This window comes from Xenia sp. Carnegie-2017, unplaced genomic scaffold, assembly GCF_021976095.1.
Source record: "Xenia sp. Carnegie-2017 unplaced genomic scaffold, XeniaSp_v1 HiC_scaffold_20, whole genome shotgun sequence".
Lineage (NCBI taxonomy): Eukaryota > Metazoa > Cnidaria > Anthozoa > Malacalcyonacea > Xeniidae > Xenia > Xenia sp. Carnegie-2017.
In genome coordinates this window covers 3061261-3082164 of record NW_025813483.1, presented here as the reverse complement: position 1 = coordinate 3082164, position 20904 = coordinate 3061261, and the positions used below count along the sequence as shown (strand labels likewise).

Genomic DNA, 20904 nt, shown 5'->3' with positions numbered 1-20904 from the left:
TTTGCAAGAACTTTGTATTAGTTGCGTTATCCAGTCTATTTCAGATCAGTGCACGGAGCGCACGAAATGTGCCGTTGCTTTCCGATGTGAAACCGAGGACAAATCATGAGCAACACAAGGAATTCATCAATAAACATCAATATGCTTTATATGCTTGTAGTAAAAAACACACTGCCTTCATCAGGAAATCATCTTCCTCCATCAAGTTCTGGAGGCAGTTGATGTAAATGAGTCTGAAACGGTACACAAGTCCCTAGGCCGTGGGCAAATTTTCTGGCTAAATGGTTTGACCAATGAAACAGGGAATAGGATGTAGAGAATAGAATTGAAATCATGTATGTATAAAGAAATTGCAGACATGAAAAACAGATTTAGAAATTCCCTATGCAAGGATGGCGTCAATTTTGGTTATCAGTAAATCACTTCAGAAATCATAATTCCCCAAAAAGCCACTCATTTCAAAATTGGACATTTTTATATTGAAACAACTGTCAGTTTGGCAAGGACTCGATCCTGGACTCCACACTGCTGTACAACTATGGAAAGTCCTGTGGCAAGCAATATGAACATCAGTGATGATTCGATAGACTAAAGTACCAAAACAATTCCAAACAATCTTTAATTCAACAATACAAATTTTACAGCAAAATTATTTACAAAATTAATTTGGTTTGATTATTAAAATTAATATCAGACTAACCTATTTTTCACAAATTGTCAAGTCCGTGATATATATTTTTATATACATTATAAGACTTGACATTTGTTTGTCCCACCAAAAGAATGTAGAGCCAGTTAGTATTTCCTTCAAAAGGATCTTATGATACATCTTAAAGTGAAAACAAATAAGATAAACCAGAAGATAATTCATTAAAACAATACCAACTGTTTTCATGTTTTCTAAAATGAAGACATAACATCATATTACTTACAACTTAAAGGAGCTTCGCCCATTCGTCTTTGAACTTGATCATAGTTAAACTTTACAAAGGCATCATATTGCTCTAACAACACAAATATAACTCAAAGGCCAGGGCATTATATTGATAAAAAAATGTATTTTATGAACAATTACCTGATAATTTCTGGTTTAAAACCTTATCATACTCTTCTCTTAAAGTTTCCTCTCTTTCCTTAAGCATTCTTTCACAAATTATCTGTACTTGTTTCAATGTAAAAATAGGTTTGCTATCACTTGAAGATGCAGTGATGGTCGAAGCTGGTTGTGTTACAACTGAAGGTAGTGAATGCTGCACGTCTGTACTCGATGATGGTGAAAGAACGGCCAATCGTTTCCTTTTCTGATACCTCCTCCATTCCTGCTCAACATTTTGAGCAATTTCTTCTATAAACAAGACACAGAATCCTTATTTTGAAACATCTTTACTCGTTATTCCGCTATCAACAAAATTGACTTTAACAAGCTCATGGGCATGACTTTCTTTCTTAAGAAATGGCCTATAAGTACGGATATTTTGGCTATTTAAATGGATAATTCATACGTGAAATGATAAGTAGGGTGGGGATTTCATGCCAGCGAAAAACGACTCAACAGCGCATATATATAATACATAAGTTTTGTCTGACCTGATGTTAAATTAGGTGTTGCTTCAAAGAACTTTGATTTATCCTTGACAGATGAGGTTGGGTTAGATTTGACTGTCATGTACCTCCTTCTCTTTTGACATGGTTGTTGTTGTGGACTGAGAACTGGATCAAATTCATAAGATCGCTTTAAAGTGGCACACGCCATCTTTGTTTTGTTGAGTCCGTTTCGTCGTTCAATTCAAAGCCTGTCTAGCAAGAGATGATACGTCCAAAAAACTTAAAAATAGCAATTCCTTAATGAAGAAACGTTCTACTGCACGTTCGTCTCCCCTCTTTATTCATAAACTGTACGATTGCTTTATAATATTAGGGATTGTAATACCTAACACATGAAATCTTTAGGCACCCTTCTTCCAAATTCTGCACTTTCCTATGATTGTTTGTTATTGTCTTGCTGCGCATCAGCCAATCACGAGCTTGGGTTATTGTGACGTTTAATCAACTCACTTCCTGTCGGTCATGGTCTTTAAATCACTTCGTCACATTTTGACATATCTTTATCTTAAATTTTGTATTCACCAAAATCGATATTTCCTTGAATTAAATTTTAGTCTTGAGCTTAAATACCATAGACATCAGAAGTAAGTATAATGCCAAATCATCCTTTCGCTGAACAGCAAATCCTATCTGCTGTTTTGGTCAATTTCGGTACATGTGTACTAAAAATTAATTATTTATCAATTATTGGATTAACTTTGCTTTAATAGCAGTAAACTATAATATCAACAGTTCACTGCTTCGACCTCGATCTGAATAATTTTGTTATCACGCGTAGCCGAATTCAAAAATTGTTTTATTTAAATTGTCATGGGGAAAAATTTAAATACAGTTTCCCCACTCGTTCAAAACTTTTCTGACTGAAAACGTAATCCTTTTTGCGCCTTTATTCTAAATAAATTGAGCCGAATCAGCGAGCGAAGCACTTGCAAATCTCGAGCAAGATTTGGCCAGTGTACTTCTTTGTTTACAATTTTCTCATAAACAATTACGTCACCACATATAATATTCAATTGGCTCTTAGCCAATCACATTAGAGATTGTACAAACATTGGTACAATAATTATAATTAATAGATTGTAATGCCAAGAAAAGCGACAAAGAAAGAAGCAGAAGAGCGGCTGAAAGGAAGTTCATGGGAAGGAGCAAGAAAAGTGAAGGATCTTCCTGAAGTTAATGGTCATACAGGAATCTTTGCATACCATCACAATGATTGCATGTGTAGTATTGCTGGTTGGTATGTTACCGTGAAGGACGAATATGGAGCTGTTGTGGTAGTACTGATGTTAATTCTTTTTGCTTAAATAACAGCTCAAAACCCTCCTTAAAACCCTCCTCAAAATTCAGCACAACACCCTCCTCAAAACCCAGCTCAAAACGCACCACAACACCCTCCTCAAAACCCAGCTCAAGCAGCACCAACACCCTCCTCAAACCCAGCTCAAAACCACCACAACCCTCCTCAAACCCAGCTCAAACCCCACAACACCCTCCTCAAAACCCAGCTCAAAACCACACACCCTCCTCAAAGCCAGCTCAAAACCCACACCAACACCCTCCTCAAACCCAGCTCAAACCCACTACAACACCCTCCTCAAAACCCAGCTCAAACCCAGCTCAAAACCCAGCACAACACCCTCCTCAAAACCCAGCTAAAAACCCACACCAACACCCTCCTCAAAACCCAGCTCAAAACCCACTACAACACCCTCCTCAAAACCCACTACAACACCCTCCTCAAAACCCAGCACAACACCCTCCTCAAACCCAGCTCAAAGCGCACCACACCCTCCACAACACCCTCCTGAAACCCAGCACACCCTCCTCAAAGCCAGCTCAAAACGCACTACAACACCCTCCTCAAAACCCTCCACAAAACCCAGCACAACACCCTCCTCAAAACCCAGCTCAAAATGCACCACAACACCCTCCTCAACAAAACCCAGCACAACAGCCTCAACAAAACCCAGCACAGTATCTTCCTAAACCCAGCACAATACCTTCCTCTAAACCCAGCACGGTACCCTCCTCTAAACCCAGAACAGTACCCTCCTCTAAACCCAGCACGGTACCCTCCTCTAAACCCAGCTTAACACCTTCCTCAAAACCCAGTTTAAAAACCAGGTCAATACCCCAAGAAAAAACAGAATAGAACTTCATTTAAGTAATTTTAAGAATTTTTCAATAGAATTGGCAAGTCCTAGCATAGCAAAACATACTGTAATTTTTAAATGCACAAATTAGATAAAATATAAATGAATTATTATAAATTACATTGCAAGTTTTATTGCTTGTTCATCCATCGTAATCTTGTTATTCTTGAGAAGAGAGGAGTTAATTAATTGTTTTTCAGGCACTTCAAATTTTTGCTTATTATAACATTTGAAGAAATTCCCAAACCAACCACATACAACATAATATACCATCAACGTTTGGTGGTTATATTGTTTACCTCTGACTGACCATAACTTTCTTCAATTGTTTTTTGAAAGTCTCTTAATGTCATTCCATATTCCATATTTGTTTTTAACTTCTCTAGTTTAAACATAACAGGACAATCCAGTGATATACAGCTCAGTTGTTCATCTCTAGCTCCACAACACTGAAAACATATCTACAATATGAAAAAAAATTAAATGTCATGACAAAGCCAAATCATAATTGTTAGGTTGTTTATTATGCATACCTCTTTAAGATGACTGTATTTTCTTTCCCAGTTCCCCACTCTACTTGCCAGAATAAAGACAGACTTTTGAGGGTTGCTACGACAACTTTGACACAAACCGTGCTGTGTTAATTGTTCACATACAGGACAGTGTAGAGTTGTAAAAAACCGAGAAATCGAACGCTAAAATTTGTTCAAATAAATTAATTTAGCTTTTACATCAATTCATGAATGTACTGATGACAACTAACTTTTTGTTTCCTAGCAATAACACGATGTCGAGGGATATAGCGGGGTAGTTGTGTATACCATGAAAACACATCAACACCAATCAAGGAAAAAACTCGATCCAATGGAGGAAGTATTTGTTTTTGAACATAGTAGATGGTATTGAGGCGTAGATTTTTATCATTTAACACATCAATAGGACTGAAGAAAATTAAAACAAGAAGATTGTTCAATGAAGACAATCATATTTAGACTAAAGTATTTATTAATAACATTCCAACAGCTTTTGTCATGATACATAACGTAAAATAATGAAAGACAGCAACATTTAAACTTACTCTTTAACCAATTGAATCAATGGTAGTCCAGGACTGCCGTTAACAATGACGTAAGGTACACGTTCTCCCACGCGAGGTTCCGCGCGACGATCACGTGACAAATGACGTCTATACAAAAAGAGAAATAGTAAAATTGTAATCATGACGACAATATAAAGAAGATTTTTCATTTCAACAATAAAATGAACCTTGCAATTTCCAAAGCTGGAACACATGCTTTTGGTTTATATCTTTTCATACCACGATATTCCTTAGCAAAGATGAAATCCTGAATCGATACTCTATCTTTCATCATTTTAACGAACTGCCGCTGGACAAACTTCTTCACAAGACTCACGTCTCTTTCTTCAAATAAAATCCTTAAAGACTTCTCTAAAATCTGTTAGAAAAATAAACTCACAGACTACTTTGTACTCAAAATTACCCCCACCTGCAGAATCTTGGGTGATTGGATGACACAGTAAATATTGTGGATTGTTCCATACCTTAGCGACCGCTGGACATGTATCTCGCCGTACAGTCTCTATTCCTTTCGCATCAAACACTGGATCTTTCTGTTCTAATGTTTCGTACATATAACCAACGTAACGTTTCTTTGTTTGAAGAACACAAGGCATATATACCTAAAAATCATCCCTAGTTATACATAAATGTATCTTAAAGTCCAAATCTCTCAAATAGATACAATTTTACAGTAGATAAAAACCTTTTCAAACTTTAATTTCACAGGTTTAGGATTCTCTGCAGTAACAGCATCAACAATTTCTTTTCCAATCTTAAACGCTTCCTCTTTACTGGCACCTTTTACTAATACGAAAAGACTATCGGTGTCCCCATATACCACACGACCACCCCACTCATCCCTTGTGTTCACGAGATTGATAGCTCGTTCCAGGGTCTCGCGTGCTTTACGAACAATGGCGTCAGCAATCTGATGAAAAACAGAAAAGAATTTTGGGATGGCTTTATGAGTAAAATGAATCCAGTATGACAATAAGCACTTGATACATTTTCAACCTAAGAGAATGTGACTAAGTCCAGGCTAACGATAATCATAATAATCAACATGTATCTATATTGTATATACTATATATTTACCACTTATCTGTAGTAAATATATTATATATTTATTGTATCTAAAATATATATGTGTATTAGTAAATATATAATATATATAATATAGATACAATCAATTAATACAAAGTTTACGGCGCACGGTCTGTTTAGATGGAATGGGGAGAGCTATAATTTGTTTAAATTTCTATCATGACAAGATCAAAGTTACCTCAACACAAGGCATTCGTCCTGAGAAGTTTGCTGATGTGTAACCATAAGTGACATTTGCAATCAACTTTAAAGCAAGTTGTCGAGCATCAAGAAGTTGAAGAAGAGTCTAAAATGTGAATTATTTATGATATTGAATGATTAAAGAAAACAAACGAAGAGTGGAAAGGCATCTTTTTTGAACATGATGAAAACTCCATGACGTTTTAGCTACTGGATGTTATAAAAACATCAAAGATCGCTTCAAAAACAAAGGTTTAACAAAACCAACTTACTTTATCATCTTTACAATCTTTCAAAGCTTTCTTTACCATAATACGTGTGTATAATATCTCCTCTAACATTCTAAAATAAATCAAACTTATTGAACATATAATAGCCAAAGATATCAAGACTCATTTAGGACAGTTAAGACTTAAGAAGGAACGCTATGTACATTGCAAAATATACAACAAAATGCAAATGTTGTTTTTTCAACAATCTTTTGAATCAATAAAAATGTGACCTGTAACCAAATGAATGTGAAATATCCCACATTACCTGGGTAAAATTCCTCGTCTTATGTTAGATTTTACAAAAACAGAGCCGTTGGCGCTTACATGAATATCATCTTGCAGTTTCTGAAAGGAAATGTATTGTTTTAAATGTATTGCTTGTCGTGATGGTAATTTATTAAAAATTCTCACCTCCAGTAATGTTGGAGGAACATTTAACGATGTACAACCAAACTCAAAATGACCAATTCTATCAACAAAAACAATAAATATTAAAAAATTTAACTGAAAGAAAATACGTAGAAGGTTTGTATTCTAAAATCTTTCAACTCGGGAAATGAAGTTCTTCAACAACACATTAGCTAAAGCCTTAACTAGCGCAAAGTTTAATAGTGTTAGTCGAAAAACTCAGCCAAGACGAAAATGTAGCGTTCAAAGGTAATTTGAGGAAAATATTTTACAAAGGTTAACACTTACTTATTTAATCTGGCAAGCTTTCCAAGACAAGTGGAATAACAATAATTATAGGCTATGATCATAGAGGGATAAAGAGATTGAAAATCCAACACAATAACGGGATCAACATAGAAACGAGATTCGGGCTCCATGACCAAAGGGATACATTCTGGTGCATCCATTCTAAGGAAGTTTAAGATAAAATTTTCAATCAATCTATCTTTTTTAATGAATAAAATGAAAAGTAGGAGTGAACAAAATAACATCTTAGGAAAACAATATAGAATAGTTGCATATCGCTAAACGACAATGTTAGATTAGTTGCTTATTGTTGGGGGTAATATGAAACAGTTTTGTATAGCTGAGGGATAATGTGGAACAGTTGTGAATCGCTGAGGGATAATTTCTTACCTAGCTCTCTGCTGTATACTTGGTGAAACAGAAATATAATTCATTGGTTTTGTAAGACGAAACATCATCGACTCAACACGAAACTAAAATAAAATAAAAATAATTTCCTGCAAGACTAAACTAATTTAAAATAGTTATTTGGCTTTAAATCCATGAGTGAAATAAAGCGTTGATGATAGAAAGATTATAAATGAAGATAGCGCTCATCAAAGATGGAAAATTTAGTAGTAGTGACAGTTTAAATATGAAACTATTATTGAGTATACATAAAATAAAATTGCAAAATAAATGTGCATCATTAAGTAATTATAAGTCCATTGAAGATCAAATTATTCCTAAGCATTATTAATGAATAATTTTTACCTGTGAACCACGTGATATCACACTGTAAAAGAGTATCCCATAAAGCCTTGCGAACTCACTTGTCCTGTTAATGAAGTCGAGCTGATTCAAAATCCTGATGTTGCCTTGACAACGAATGACGTAGTGCTCCACAGTTCTCCAACGATCATGAGGTAGTTTCTTATCCCACCATTGTGTGAGCTGACGATAACTGTACAGCGGTACTCTTTCGTGCAGTACGTGGTATGATACATTCTCAAACGAGTAGACATTCAAAGTCACCTAAACGAAAAATCATCAAACTGCGATCTTTATTACTAACATTTTTACTATATCAATAATGTCAAAAATGTTAACAACTTTAACTTTAAATTGTCAGCAAAGTTTGTAAAAATGTTTTTGGTAAGAATAGAGAAAGATAAATGAATCATTTATCTTAATTAAAATACAGTCATCATAATGTACTCGTACTAACGGAATGGCACACAGAATTAGACTGCAGAGCGTCACAAAGCAGTTCTAATTAGTTGATAATATTTATAAAAGAAGCTAGTTTTACTTTTAGATCGATAAAAAAGATTGTTACAAAATGACCTAATCAACAATAATGAAAACAGACCTAATCAATGATGGTTCATACATGATGACGTAACCAATGATGGTGTATGCATGATGACGTAATCAATGACAATTTATACATGATGACCTAATCAATCACGGTTTATACATGATGACCTAATCAATGATGGTGTATGCATGATGACGTATCAGTAATGGTGTATAGATGATGACGCCATCAATGATTGTTATGCCAGATGACGTCATCAACGATGGTGAGTACATGTTTGTAAATGTAGATCGTCCAGGTTGGTATAGTCATGAGAAGGACTGTTTTTGTTGTTGTTGAAACAATTTAGTTGATAGTGAGTACATCATGACGTAATCAATAATGACATCACCAAATACCTCGTGTTTCATAAGTCGCCAAACATTTAAAATAATTCTTCCCGTAATTGTAATCTCTGACGTATGATTAGCTCCCCACTTGTCAATTTCCGCATCAAACCGCGCCGTACCGGAAGTATCCTGCACTCGAGATAATTGTGATGCTATATCAATCCCAAGAGTCGTAGCGCGCTGTATAAGATATCCCCAAGACAACATTTGAACTTCAAAGCCCAGCAAGATGTCAGGATCTTTTTCATGGACAATTTTAACCAAATGATTGATAACATCAGTTTCTTCTTCCACTGTTACAACCTCAAGATTGTTTGAATTACAAAAATGACGCTGTAAGGTTCCTTTTACATGGGATGTTTTTGTCGTGTCTGTCGCACTTGTAGACTTGAAAACAAAAACAAAAAGTGTTCAATGCACGTTCATTGTTTAATCATCTGAAATTGCCATCGTAAAATAACTCCCTTACGCAAAAATAACTCAAATTTAAGTTAACTAACAGACCATAACAACAACTGATTAATTGAAAATAGTGAACAGGGAAATATAGTTTTCCAAAACGTTTTCAAATTTAGCCCATGTATAATGATAAGAAGAATTTTTTACCACTCCTGAGAGATGAAATCCATAAAATGTCATTTACCTGACATACGTCATCATTAGTGTTTCTAATTTTCGTCATCTCTCGTAGAGTTACTATCACTCCAGTTTCATATTTCTTCCCATCTTTTGTCTCGTTTTCAATATGATAAAATATTGCACAAATTACGTCAAACTCTGGGTCTGGACGTAAACTTCTCCTTGTTCTTACATGAAGTTCTACACTCAGCAAAGTTAGAAATTGAACCTAAAAAATTGAAAAAAAACTGTGCCTTAAAATAAATAGCCTAAAACGTTCACAATACCTTCTCAAAAGTATCGCTATGGGTAGTTTAATCTTTAATCTTCAACTATTCTAATCTCACATTTAAAGTGCCTATATCATAACATCATCAATACAATTTTCATGGTTTTGAAGAGAGCTTTAAATGTTACTAAATAAGTTTCAAAACATTTTTTTATTTACTTGAATAGTTTTTGAAAAATTAAGCTTTGAATTGCGATTTCGGCTCGTTTTAATAAAATTTCCGTCATCTGGGGGGGACTGGGACTCAGGAACGTGTCCTTTGTAATTTACTATAAAATGAATTACAATTCCGGTGACCAGTTGGGAAAATCGTTCTTTAACTACTGCTTTAACTATTTTCTAAGTCTAGTTTGGTGCACATTTGACATTTTGATCACCAACCTGGCGAAGGGACTTGGCATCTTGAATATTTGGTTGAGAAATTTGAAATCCAAAACTATTTGTTGGTGTAGGTCCTTCAATATAAGATCCTTCACTGAGAGATGTTTGTTGGTGTGCGCCTGGTAATGGATAGTCCTTTTGGAAAGAGATAAGAATTAAATTGTACAATATATTTTAAGTGAAGACAATTGATTTTCTTTCTTCAGCAAGATTCAAACTGACAAAATATCATCCACAACAAGACAGTAGCTAAGTCAGCCGTTCCTACTCCTACATAAAATTGTATGAGTAAAAATTCGACAGGTTGTTGACTTTTTGTAAATACAAAAGAATCAAGTAACAATATGTAACAACTTTGTAACAATATGTAACAACTTTGTAACAATATGTAACAACTTTGTAACAATATGTAACAACTGTGTAACAATATGTAACAACTTTGTAACAATATGTAACAATTGTGTAATTATATGTAAAAACTTTGTAACAACAACATTGTAATATCAATTATGCCTTATAGAAAAATGCGTAAATACATACAATTACGTAGCAATGACGTAACCGTAAACCAAGAATAATAATATTAAGAGGAAAGAAAATTTCCTGTTTATAGCACAATTATCAAACTCAGAAAATAAAAATGTTTTACCTTTTCGTGATTCTTGAGTAAATTTCTCCTTAGGTTTTGTAGTTTTAAATCTTTTTCCTTGCGAGATTCTTCATTATTCTTATCTTTAACATGATCTATAGGAGTACAATGCCATACTTTATGACTTTTATTTTCACAATCAACTACAGGTGTACTGTGTTTTGGACCAATCACGTGACACGAAGGAATGTTCCCGGAATTTCCTTGACTTTCCTCATTATTTTCTTGTAAACTTTGACCGCCACTACTTTCAAGCAGTTTATGTTCTGTCACAAACGTCTCTCCATTAACAAAATTCGCAATTTTAGGAATTTCGCAATCCTCTGAAACAATATCTGAGGTATTCAAACGTTCACTTCCAGGCCTTTTTGTCAACATCCATTTCTCGACATCTTTCCTCGTTGGCGGTAGTTTAACTGGAGTGATTATCACGTCACGATCTCCCATTAAGACAATCTTTAGTTTTCCAGGTATATCCTTATATTGAGGAAAATTACTAATTTTACCCTCTGAAGCTAGACAGTCCATGAGTAAACCGTTGTCCATCTTGGATACACATTGGTCTTGGAGTTCCCTCAAAGTCCTGAAGTTCCCGCCAAGATTGAATTCAGGAAGCTCTTTTACCTGCGAAACAAAATAACACTCCAAAATTAAAGGATGGTTAACCAACAATCAAAGGAAACGATGGAACTATCATAACATTCCTGGATTAAAGGATAGTTAACCAGCTATGAAAAGAAAGGAGGGACATGATAAGATTAAGTCCCCAACTAGCATAGGAGAGAGGGGGATTATGATGCAAAGTTAGAAGATAAAGACGAAAAAATAACATTGCATTCAACGGAGAGGTTTTTGATTTTTAATCTCCAATTTTCATTGCTCATTATATAAGATAAAATTCCATGACAACAGTTCACTAAGTGTACACAACAAAAATAAAAGTAAGAATGGAGAGCTTACCGATAATGAAGACAAATGAAGACGCCGTCCACCGACGACCCTAAAACCATATCATATAAGAAACATTCAAGAACGAATCCAGCCCGTTTTTTATACCTACAATGCAAACAATTTTGTCAAAGTAGCTAGTTGCTAATTTTCAAAAGAAACAAAAAATTTTGCTGAAAAATTTGCATTGTATAGGCAAATGTCCGGGATGGTTTCGCCAGTGGAAACATTCAAAATTATTGAAGGCCCAAAGAGCACGCCATTTTAAAAAAAATACATTTCAAACATCTTTGCATTTAAACGAAAAGACAAAATAAACAAAAACAATGTCATTTTCAAACAAGAAACTAAATTCCTTACTTCGTTGTTAACGGTAAATCATTGGAATCTCTACAAAACGCTTTTTGATGACGAACATGAGGTAGATTGTAGATATGACGTGTTTCTTTAACATAATTTGGTGATGGAGGCATTATTGTTGGTCTCCAAATCTTCAATTCATAACTACCTTCTGCCTGGGATGTGTTGATGTTTTTGATTTTTGAATGGGATTCTTTTTGGTCTTTATATACTTGGTAAGAACTATCTTTATTAACATATAGTTGATTATAACCATCACTATCCTCAAATACTTGACGACAACCATCATACTCCACAGCTACCTGATTACAACCATCATTATCCGCATATACTTGATTATGAACATCATTATCCACATATACTTCATTACAACCATCATTATTCACAGACACCTGATCAAAACCATCTTTATCCACTGATACTTGGTCACAATCATTATTGTCCACAGACATTTCATAAAAAATATCATTACCCACAAAAGCGCCTTTAATATGTTCTTTATTGTGTAAATCACGCGATATTTCCATGTTTGAAACATCACAAACAACTTCTTCACCCTTTATTACATTATTCTTACTAAAACATTCCCCAGTCCTTTCTAAATTTAAGTCCCTGACCTCGGTAACAACAGGAACTGTACTACTATCAGGACTTCCGAGGTTATTACTCGTACCAGAGGACTGGTGACCGTCAAATGACTCATCAAGATTCCATTCAAAGCTTTCCTCATCTGGTGGAAGCCTTAACACCATAGAACTTCCACTAGAGCACCCATCACTATAATGACTGTACAAAGGATGTTTTTCATCGGTCAAACACAAAGATTCCGAAGGTGAATCAATCAGATTTTCACTTTTAGATTCACTACACACAGATCTGTGATCAACATGTTCCAAGTATTGATCAAAATTCTTTTCAGTTTGGTTTGGTGTTAAGGCAAACAAATCATCTTCAAAATCCAATTCAACATTCCTCGAGCAATCTTCCACAACAAAATCATTAAAACCATTATCGTTGTCAGTATTTAACGACTCCAATACTGAAGATATACTGTGAACACGGTGATCTTTAGTTGTTTTTGTTTCAAGAGAGTTGATAAAATCTTTATTTACGATATCACCGCACGATAAAAACACATTACTTTCGTCGATAAATGTGATTTGAAAATCCCTCAATTTCCCACAAGATTTGTCAACCTTATCATTCAGGGTGATATTATCCTCAATAAAGTCAGGTTCATCAAAGGACTTCTCAATCCTTTGAAGTTCATGCTTATCCACATCTATCATACATTCCTTACAAGATACGTTAATAGAGTCAGCAGACGCGTTTTGTAGAAAAGAAGAAAATGAAGGTGTGTTTCCATAACCAGAATGATTTTTCTCAACTAAAGTATTCTTCTCATAGCTTTGCAATGATGTAAATTTATCTTTCATATGTATAAAATCTTCCATATCTTTTAACTCTAAATCTTCGTCATTTTTGTTCTTTCCACAATTAACAACATCTTTAGGATGCTCCACAATTTTAGACGACGTTTTAAATTTTAAATCTTCAACAGAAATCTTCTCCAGCCGTACGCAAGCATCCATTAAAACTCTTGGAGAATTTCTTTTGTTTCGCATTTTATTGTTTCTTAAATCACAATCTCTGCGTTTTTTATTATCATTTACCTCACTCCGACAATCGATGACTTTAGCTTTCGTACATTTTTTCTTAGGACGTTCACGCTTCTTCTTTTCTTTAAAATCATCATTATAACCACTATGTTTCTTTGCAATGGCGTTATCCTCATTTCCTGTTTTTGTCACCTCCGTTTTCTCGCAGTACTGTGAGTTTTCATTGTACTTTTGGACAGCGTTATCCTTACATAAACTTATTTGATTCATCCCAGAACTTTTTACTAAATTCTTGCAAACATTTTCATTTTGAAAAGTTATCGAATCACCACGATATTTTCCGTCCATTTGTAAGACATCTTGAATTGGATTTTTCTCAACAATTGAAGACACTTCCACGTCACGTTTGACATCATTTCTATTCAAGTCAATCGATTTCTTGTTAAGAGAAACAGCATCATGACAAGATGAACTATCGTCTTTGGTCACCACTTTTTCAGTTTTATTTAAAGTAAACTGTAAACAGGGAGACTTTTCTGATTTTCTTGTTCCTTTCAAATTATTTGTAAAACTATTTCCATACAAACAAGATTCTTGTCCTAAAGTTGAAGTTGTGCTCGGGCCATGACTGTCAGGATCAAATAAGTCAGAGATATTTTTCTTACAAGACACAGAAGTAGTTTCCATACATTCATTTGAGCTAACATTTGATTTTTTCGACATAAGTTTGGTTCTCGTCTTCAAATTATTTTTCCCACATTCATTCGCCTCATTTGTGCCAAACGAGCCTTGAAATACTTTATTTTTATGAAAATTTTTGATGAAAGTTGCTTTAAAATCATCATCATCGTGATCATCACAGGAGCTTTCGCTTAACCAAAGTTCAAAATCTGACGTTTGAGATCCACTAGAATCGTTCTCTGTACAACGTAAAAGTTCTCTGCCATTTTTTGAAACGCCAAGATTACGGAATATTTCATTTCCCTTCTTTAATCCAGACATCTTCTTCTTTCCTTTTGATGTTTTTTTAAAATTATTAGAAACAGTTTCTTTATCCATCATCTTCACGTTTTTCATTGTATTTGTTTTAGAACCCGAAGAATTACTCTCCCCAGATCTCCCTCGTTTATTTGATGGATAAAATGAATGGAAATCAGGGAATTCTTCATTAACATTGTTCTTACTTCCTCGAAATGGACTTGTTGGGGTCATCGTTTCTCGACGTTTATTGTCATTCGTCATCATTTGCCGAGAAGAAATGTGTGTTGATGTATCAACGTCATTTTGAGTTTTATGACAGCCACCAAACACATTAAGTTGAGCAATTTTTCTTTTTCTTCCACCTTGTTTACATTTCTTTAAATTTTTACTTTTTGATTTTTCTTTACTTTGAAAATCATTGTCGTCGTCATACTCGATTTTCATTTTCCAATTTTTATCCTTAAAACCACGTGATACAGTTGTACACGTGCTACCATGTCCCCCAGAGTCCTCGGCATCACCAGGACCATCCACTTGAGGCATACGTGAAGGTGGTTTCCAGTCCATTTCCTCTCCATCCTCCGAACTACAAGTGAAGAAGATAGCCATTCAAAACTTTAGAGCAGATTGATTGTTTTTCATTTAAGATGTTTACAGAGTTTTCACAGGTTTATAAAAACCAAGGAGACCTATGGGAGAACTTGAGAGCTGATCAGTGCAGAGGCAAGTCAAAGGCTCAAAAGTTCTCTCTAACTTCTCCGATGTTTGCATAAGCCTGTATAAGCAATAAAAATGTCATTTAACTCTTTTATAAAACAACAGTAGTACAAAACAGACAACTTTAAAACGAAACAAGTGTTTTACAGCTATTTGCAATTAACGTTTGTTAATAGTTTCAAAATTTGACGTTACTAACGTCTAACTCATTGTTGCTAAGGCATACGTGTTAAGTTATGGAAAATGTTGTTTTTATCTAATAAACAACCGTAAAATGTTGAAATTATGTAAGTATGGAAAGACATTTCAAAACGTTAAGCTCTATCGTTAGATATAAAACTTTAAATTGGTATTGGTGAGACACAATTTGTCTTTGTCGTAGACTCGGAGAGCGACACTTTGTGATTAACCAATGCTATCTAAGGGTTACGCCTTAACAACAAACAGATAGCTGAATAGTAACGTTAAGTTTTGAAACTATAACAAACAATTAATTTATGCACGCCTCACGGTCAATTGCAAATGGCTGTAATTTTTTCTGTGGCATGTATTTATGATTCATTTGGAAATTCTCTTTCATTGATTTTAGTTCATTGAGCTCAGATATATTTACACAAGCTAATGTTAACTCAACTGTAGAAAAATCAACGCACACCTTTTTCTGTCTTTATTTTATAAAGAAAAATGGATACTTTTACCTTTGGAAATCATGTCCCTCTTCATCATCTTTCCAAAATGGCTGTGACATTAATATTGATTCTTTATCTTCATCAATATCTTCATCATGTTCATCATCACTACCTTCTCAATAAACAATAAAATAAAAAAGATTGATTGAAAAACTTCATATAAGACACATTTCACCAAAAAATGAAACTGTAGACAATCACCATTGATATCCATATTGAATTATGGTAGTTTTGATCTCAAAACAATATTCATATAATGGAGTGTTCATTCTTACTTTGTGAGCCCGCAATATGAGAGCATTCATGCAGCAGTGTTTCATTGTCATCCTTATCCAAACTCATTAAAATCTCCACCAATTCTTTATCCAACTCTCCAGCTAAATAAATGTCTCATATAAATAAAAATTTAAGCCCTTGAGAGAGAAAGAATTATTTTTGGTGAATAATACATGAATTGCTGGCCTGGCTGGCTTGTAGTATATCTATAACTGACTGATCAACAACTGGACTATCCACATCCACATCTAAAATAGAAGAAAATAGAAATATTTTACAGTACGATTATAACTTAAAATAAGTTAAACAAAATTCATCAAAACCTTGGTTTATTGTTGCTTCACACTGCGGTTGCTTGCCTTGTGACAAAATACTTTGAGAAAATTCTTTAAAGTCTTTGGGTGAAAGAGATTTTTCCATTGTCTCCAACTCACTTTGACTGCAAGTTTCTTTAAAATTTATAAAAATATAAAGTTAAATCATTAAACATAACAAGATCAAATCTTACATCACTTTGTTTCGTTCATCAATAATTTCTTTGATTTTTTCTTTGAATTCTTTCTCAAGATTCAATACAGGTGTTTCAACACGATCTAACAACAAAAAAGTTGAATTTTTATGTGTAGTGTTAACTGTAAAGTAAACAAAAATTAATAAAGGAAAAGTTGAACACATCTTTAACAAAACATGAAAGTTTATGGACTATAAAACAACATCATTCTGAGATGAACAAGTCACAGCCACTGAATGCCATAACAATATAAAATGCATGAAATGTATTGTGAGCTATACAATGATGTGAAATGTATTTTTTTGTACCTTACCTTGTGAAACAGGAAGAGCAACTTGTGAAGATAGTCCAATATCTCGTCTTCGTTGTCTTTCATCTTCCCACATAGCAGTTATACCAGGATTATGACCAATACAACCTTCATAAACATAATAAACTCATTAAAGATGTATAAACAGTAAAATGAAGACATAAAGATAACTAAATTTTACTTTCAACATTTATTTGATTCAAGATGTCTTCAGCAATTACATCAACTTCAAGTTCACAACGACTGACTTTTTTCACAGTAGGATCCAGGCATAAATTTCTTAACAATGACAAATAACAAACATTAAAATGATGAATATCAACTGTAAAGATAGTTATCACAAAGAATCATTCCAAAGTTAAACTAATTTTTAAATGTAAATTCTGTAATCTGGATTGAACATTGACTCTAAATCTTGGGATAAATCATACACACATGTGTCAAATTTAGGATTAAGGATTTACACAAATCCTTTTGGCTTCAATTAATCTTCAAGTGTAAAATATATGAATCAGACAAACCCAGGAATAGTGTCTTCATTCCAGTGTTGAGATGAAGGAAAATTGAGAAATGAATTTGGAGATGAACCATGAAGTGGAATTGATTTATTATTATATGAATCATTTTTATCTATAAAATTCAATTTGATGGGAAATAATCATTTGCGATGTTAGATTTTTATAGAATGCTGAAAAAATCAATAATGAAACTTTCCTGTTTTTGAAGAAATTTCTCTAAAATGAACTTTTCTTACATAAAGTAAGTTCATACCATAAAGATTGTAATCAATTAGAAACTAAAATAAAAAATATTTCAATATAATTCTTATAATGTAACTTAGTGAAAATCTATAGAAATTGACCATCCAGGTGGGGAAAGACCAAAGAAGGTCAGTGGCATTAGTGTTGAATGACATTTTAACATTGTTACCAGTAATCATCTTATCTAGATGTGAAAACATCAATCAAGACTACCCCCAACAGTCCTTCTCAATACTGTAGTATCCTTTATGATCAACATCAACAAACATGCAGCTATACTTCCACAATGTGTTCAAACCATTCACTTTACTGACAAAAGTTTGGCACAGGAAATTCACAGCTATAATCCATAATGGAATGTTTTTATTGGGCACCTGATATCTGATGTATAATTATAGCAAAGTGGGCACCTATACATGCAAATGTTGAATCTCTGATGTCGGTAGAAAAGTCAGCCCATTTTTTACTCCTATGTACAATACAAATATTGCTTAGATCAATTAGTTTGAAAAACAATGAATGAGATTAATTTCTAAAGAAATAAACAACAAACTTTGCAGGCCTTGCCCCCTTACAAACTAACTACTCCAGTCTGGGTTATAACAATCGAAGATGTCTTTTTTCCTCATTAATAATAAAAAACAATAATTACCTGTAGAATATAAGGAACATGAGCTTCGTGTGGTTGAAATGACTTGTTCAATATAGCTCCATTATGAAGAAGATCAACAAGTCTGAAAAAAAATGAAAAATTTTGATGTAGTTTTATGTTAGAACAACATGAAAAATATATCTTACTTGGGAATTATTCTTGGATTGTACAACTCCATCTTAATAAACTCTTCTTCGTTCTCATGATAACCATAAAATGGTCTAAAAAATAAAATCATTTTGGGTGAATAATATTGAAACGTTATTGGGTCGAAAATGGAAGATTTTGTATTGTGATGAAAAGAAAGAGAGTAAAAAAGATTTAATAATAGTAAGCTTTGACAACATGAGAAGAAAACAAGGAAAATAACTTACATTTTCTTAACAATTTCAGTTTTATGAACATATTTCATAGAAGATGATGTTCTACCAAACGCAACTTGAACAGCAAAGTCTACACTTGTCGTAAATTGTTTCAGATATTTATCTGTGGGTTTAGTTCCATCGTAAGGTATGTATAAGTAAGGAAATACTTGATGAATATGAACACAAGTTTTCTGTCCACCAGGAGTTGAGCCAAATATCCTCAAAACTGGAACACGGTTAACATTCGCCTCGCGAAATTTAGAAAACAAAATATCTAAGCCATCTATAGGTTTTCCCACGTAAAAATCTGCATCTACAATCCTAACAGAAAACATTCTGTTGTTCAAAATAAGAAAATATATCGTCAATTAAAATTTTTGAAAGACGAAAGACGAGAGTTGAATCCGCCATATTTGTTTTAGATTATAGATTAGCCAATCAAAGACTTTATAATCAAACCCTTATACCAAATTATCGTAATCGCCTTTTTGGGATTAGATGGGATAAAGACCTCATATAATCTCTAAGTTAACATTGTCCTCAAACAAACGCCGTAATTAAGAGTCGGGGGGAGCTTACCAAGCTAAAGCATGTAGGCCCACAATCTGAACGGCCTACTTTTCGTAGTTATTGTAAAGAAAAATCCGACATTATAAGTGATAAAATTATGCTTTTGGTTAAAATCCAGTTGAACATTTTATTTATTGACATGTCACCATGGAGAATAAATTTATCATGACAATATCACGACATCCTCACAATTTTGATTGAAGCACTGCTATTTAAGATACTAAGTTTACCTCAGTAATGCTGTAATTACTTTGAAAGTCTTCCTTATTAAAATAGGTGAAATTTTCTGACAAAGAAATTTTAAAATTAAATCAAAGATTTTGGCAGTAGCTTTGTTTAAGTAAACAATAAAAATAATGTTTTTCTGTCGTAAATAACTTTAAAAATTATGGAAAATCACACTCCAGAAACACTGGTAATCGTTATTGACGAACTCCAGATTTAGAAATTTTCGAAAGGTAAGCTTGACTTTATAGACCTCGCTAGAAAGGCTTACGCGTTTAACGTTAGAAAATATGCTCCCCAGAAGTTCATGTCTTTCTTCATGTCTAACTACGACATTGCATGTAAAGGATTTCCGCTTTCGTCGAGCAAAATAGTGTCCGCATCTTGATGTTTTTGGTCCCGTACACCCATGTCAATACTGAAAATTAATAATAGTTAAATGTGTACAACATTTATGTGTTGATTGAGTTGAACTGAAATTGAATTTGCAATAAAATTTCTAACTCAATCCCTGTCGTGTATATTTCAATTATTGCTAATTAGAGTGTCATTGTTTGTTCTTATGTTTAGAATTTTGTTATATTTGTCATAAAAAACCTGAATGATATTTTCGTGGTGGAATTCGCAATTCATATGTTTTATATTGATACATCTGTTAATTTTGGTGGGACTTTCCCAATAACACATTGCATAATTTATCATTTCAAAATACTGATGTTTCTCGCATTGTCGCCATGAATTAGTTTCACTAGTCTTGTCAAATATCATTGGTACGGCAGGGCTAAAAATCAACAAGATGAATCAAAATTATGACACATCACAAAATTTCAGTCATGCATATCATTATGTGCAATAACTTTAATTTTATCTAACATGGCTTTTATCAAGAAGAATTTTTTCCTCATTCATACAGTCATCTATTTATCTTATTCCTAATACTGATGAAGACATAAAAACATTTTGCTAGGTATGTCTTTAGAAATTGCGCCTACTTGGAGTGAAAAGCTCATTTCTTCATGCGATAGTACACGTGATTTTTTTCTGGTCTATAATTGTTAAACTTGTTGTAAGATGGACTACTTAAAATATTTGTTTGCGTCAAAAGTTCACAAAATGACTAAACTTTGCATGATGAACTGTCAAGTCCAAAGGCCATCAATTTTGAAGTATCTCTGATTACTGAGATGTGACAAAATTATTTAA

The 20904-nt window shown here is 33.6% G+C and overlaps 3 protein-coding genes across 7 annotated transcripts; all 3 read right to left on the bottom strand.

Annotated features, from left to right (window-relative positions):
- Positions 1 to 594: 594 nt before the first annotated feature.
- LOC124442879 (akirin-2-like) lies at positions 595 to 2005 on the bottom strand. Of its 4 annotated transcripts, none has more exons than XM_046993398.1 (4): positions 1931 to 2005; positions 1588 to 1797; positions 1076 to 1345; positions 595 to 900 (listed from the first exon to the last, which is right to left on the bottom strand). In XM_046993398.1, exons 2-4 carry the CDS (start codon positions 1751 to 1753, stop codon positions 701 to 703), a joined length of 636 nt encoding a protein of 211 aa, XP_046849354.1. In that variant the 5' UTR covers positions 1754 to 1797; positions 1931 to 2005; the 3' UTR covers positions 595 to 700. The 4 variants fall into 4 exon arrangements, with proteins under 4 accessions (XP_046849354.1, XP_046849355.1, XP_046849353.1 ...); XM_046993400.1 differs by adding an exon at positions 933 to 1004 and having other exon boundaries at positions 679 to 829; positions 1588 to 1986; XM_046993399.1 differs by having other exon boundaries at positions 1076 to 1342; positions 1588 to 1991.
- A 1765-nt stretch (positions 2006 to 3770) lies between these two features.
- LOC124442867 lies at positions 3771 to 17754 on the bottom strand. Of its 2 annotated transcripts, XM_046993373.1 has the most exons (28): positions 17650 to 17754; positions 17310 to 17407; positions 17132 to 17236; positions 16816 to 16900; positions 16631 to 16746; positions 16481 to 16555; positions 16307 to 16408; positions 16041 to 16146; positions 12026 to 15211; positions 11678 to 11717; positions 10718 to 11341; positions 10069 to 10203; positions 9424 to 9627; positions 8790 to 9167; positions 7845 to 8105; positions 7482 to 7564; positions 7092 to 7253; positions 6807 to 6864; positions 6661 to 6740; positions 6396 to 6465; positions 6122 to 6229; positions 5543 to 5767; positions 5322 to 5459; positions 5025 to 5215; positions 4837 to 4944; positions 4522 to 4699; positions 4292 to 4453; positions 3771 to 4219 (listed from the first exon to the last, which is right to left on the bottom strand). In XM_046993373.1, the coding sequence occupies exons 3-28, from the start codon at positions 17202 to 17204 to the stop codon at positions 4031 to 4033; spliced, it is 7137 nt and encodes a 2378-aa protein (XP_046849329.1). In that variant the 5' UTR covers positions 17205 to 17236; positions 17310 to 17407; positions 17650 to 17754; the 3' UTR covers positions 3771 to 4030. The 2 variants fall into 2 exon arrangements, with proteins under 2 accessions (XP_046849329.1, XP_046849330.1); XM_046993374.1 differs by lacking the exons at positions 16816 to 16900; positions 17310 to 17407; positions 17650 to 17754 and having other exon boundaries at positions 17132 to 17202.
- Positions 17299 to 19344, bottom strand: LOC124441000 (DNA polymerase zeta catalytic subunit-like). Its single transcript, XM_046991418.1, has 5 exons — positions 18916 to 19344; positions 18688 to 18762; positions 18542 to 18623; positions 17843 to 17924; positions 17299 to 17450 (listed from the first exon to the last, which is right to left on the bottom strand). Exons 1-5 carry the CDS (start codon positions 19239 to 19241, stop codon positions 17299 to 17301), a joined length of 717 nt encoding a protein of 238 aa, XP_046847374.1. The 5' UTR covers positions 19242 to 19344.
- Positions 19345 to 20904: the final 1560 nt, after the last annotated feature.